The sequence below is a fragment of the Mandrillus leucophaeus genome, unplaced genomic scaffold (assembly GCF_000951045.1).
Source record: "Mandrillus leucophaeus isolate KB7577 unplaced genomic scaffold, Mleu.le_1.0 Scaffold865, whole genome shotgun sequence".
NCBI classification, from domain to species: domain Eukaryota; kingdom Metazoa; phylum Chordata; class Mammalia; order Primates; family Cercopithecidae; genus Mandrillus; species Mandrillus leucophaeus.
In genome coordinates this window covers 529,408-531,441 of record NW_012109419.1, presented here as the reverse complement: position 1 = coordinate 531,441, position 2,034 = coordinate 529,408, and the positions used below count along the sequence as shown (strand labels likewise).

General features: G+C 39.8%; 1 protein-coding gene across 1 annotated transcript in view; it reads left to right on the top strand.

Annotated features, from left to right (window-relative positions):
* ATP8A1 (ATPase, aminophospholipid transporter (APLT), class I, type 8A, member 1) overlaps positions 1 to 2,034 on the top strand; it is a 292,825-nt gene that overhangs the window by 78,083 nt on the left and 212,708 nt on the right. Inside the window, exon 9 of the mRNA XM_011968920.1 lies at positions 531 to 658. Within this exon, the coding sequence (XP_011824310.1) occupies positions 531 to 658 (128 nt within the window). The remainder of the gene's footprint in view (positions 1 to 530; positions 659 to 2,034) is intronic.

Genomic DNA, 2,034 nt, shown 5'->3' with positions numbered 1-2,034 from the left:
TGTGTTGGAGCTAGATCATCACAGAGGGCCTGGACCCAGACTGCCACTGTGTGAGGGCCCTGCTCAGTGGCAGCTGCTTCTGGTTGGCCAGAGGGAAACCCTGTTTTGGAGTTTCCTTTCTCAGTGGAATAAAAAGAAACAATGCTATGTTCTTTGAACACAAATTCCATCTATTTTTCATCTTTTTTAGTTTCCGAAGACAGACTGTATAGTGCTAAATATTACTTTTATTTTCAGAAGCAAATGGTGCTTTGGGGACTGACTTCAAATTATCTTTGCAGACTAGCTTATAGTCTCTTAAACATATTTAAGAACTCTCATAAAGGTGCCCTATTCTTGTGCTTAAAACCTGTGCTCAAGTCAGGGAGGAAGGTAACTCTTAATTATGATTTGACAGAGTAAGGAAGAATTGCTTATAAAAATAATGAGATCCCTTAGATCTCAAGACTTGGATGAATTCAAAATTCCTCCTCTTTGCCCAGATACAACTTATTTAATATACTTTTTGCTTATTTAAAAATTCCAAACAGGGCTTACCAGCAACGTCAGATATCAAAGACATTGACAGTTTGATGAGGATTTCTGGCAGAATAGAGTGTGAAAGTCCAAACAGACATCTCTACGATTTTGTTGGAAACATAAGGCTTGATGGACATGGGTATGTAAAATCAGTCTTCATAAAAACACAGAATCCATTGTGTCATAGTGTATTTCTGTGTCATCCAAGTCTGTATACGTATTATTTTCTTGTGTGCTAAGTTTGAGTACTCAAAACCCTTTTTAAAGCATTTATATTCTACCCTGAGTCCTTCTGTGAAGATGTTGAATCTTATCCATTCGTGTAGTATGGCTGATGACTTCCCAGAGTTCCTGCCAATCTGGCAGGAGGATATTTTCAGAGATATTCCAAGCTTCTGGGACATTGTTTCGTGGGTAAACAATGGGAGTAAGAATTACCTGTGGCTTATTCTTTGGCCAAAATACTCATGTTATAGGCTTAACTATTCAATCTGCTTGGCCTGGGTCCTTTCCTGTGATCTTGAGATGCTTCAAGGAGCTCAGACTCTACCTTCAAAGGGTCTGTTGTACTGGATAATTTATTGTCTTCTCCATGAAATTTCAAATGCTCTTTCTAGCCTGTGTTATTGATTATAGTCATCTCATCTCTTTTTGTTACCTGCTTCCTGCCTCTCTTGTTTCTCCTCTTCTACCCCTTTCCTCATTCATTCAACCAGTACATATTAAGCACCTAGAAGCCAAGCCAGTTACAGGTGTTAAGGGGGCAGCAGTGAACAAAGCAAATAAATATTCCTGGCCTTAAGCCTTAGTCTGTTCAGGCTGTTGTAACAAAATATCTTAGACTGGGTAATTTATGAATGACAGTAATTTATTGCTCACAGTTCTGGAAACTGGGAAGTCCAAAATCAAGGTACTGGAAGATTCAGTGTCTGCTGGGGGCCTGTTTCTCATAGGTGTCACCCAGTATGTGTCTTCACATGGCGGAGGCCCTCAGACCTCTTTTATAAGGGCATGAATTCCATTCCCAAAGGCCCCGCCTTCTGATACCACCACTTTGGGAATTCGGTTTCAACATGTGAATTTTGAGGAGACACAAACGTTCATTCAGACCATAGCACCTTGTGAGCTTACTTTGTTGCAGTAAGGTAATGGAAAACATACAAACAATAAGATGAGAAATAAGAAAATTTTATACTATGTTAGAAAGTGATAAATACTTTGGGAAAAAATTAGCACAGCATAAGGAAGATTGGGTGTCTTTGGAAGGGAACAGCTTTTTGTCAGGGTGGTCACAGTTAGCCTCATTGAAAAGGTAACGTTTGAGCAGTGATGAGTGGGAGGTGAGGAAGTTTGCCTTTTGACTATCTGGAGGGAGATGATTCCAGATGGAAGGAGTAGTCAGTGTAAATTATTAGTTCTATCATTACATGACCTTCAAGTGGAAAAGTGCCTGGAATAATTGTGGAATGTTAGGGCAGTGTGGTTGCAGTGCTGTGATCCACGAAGAGAGTAATA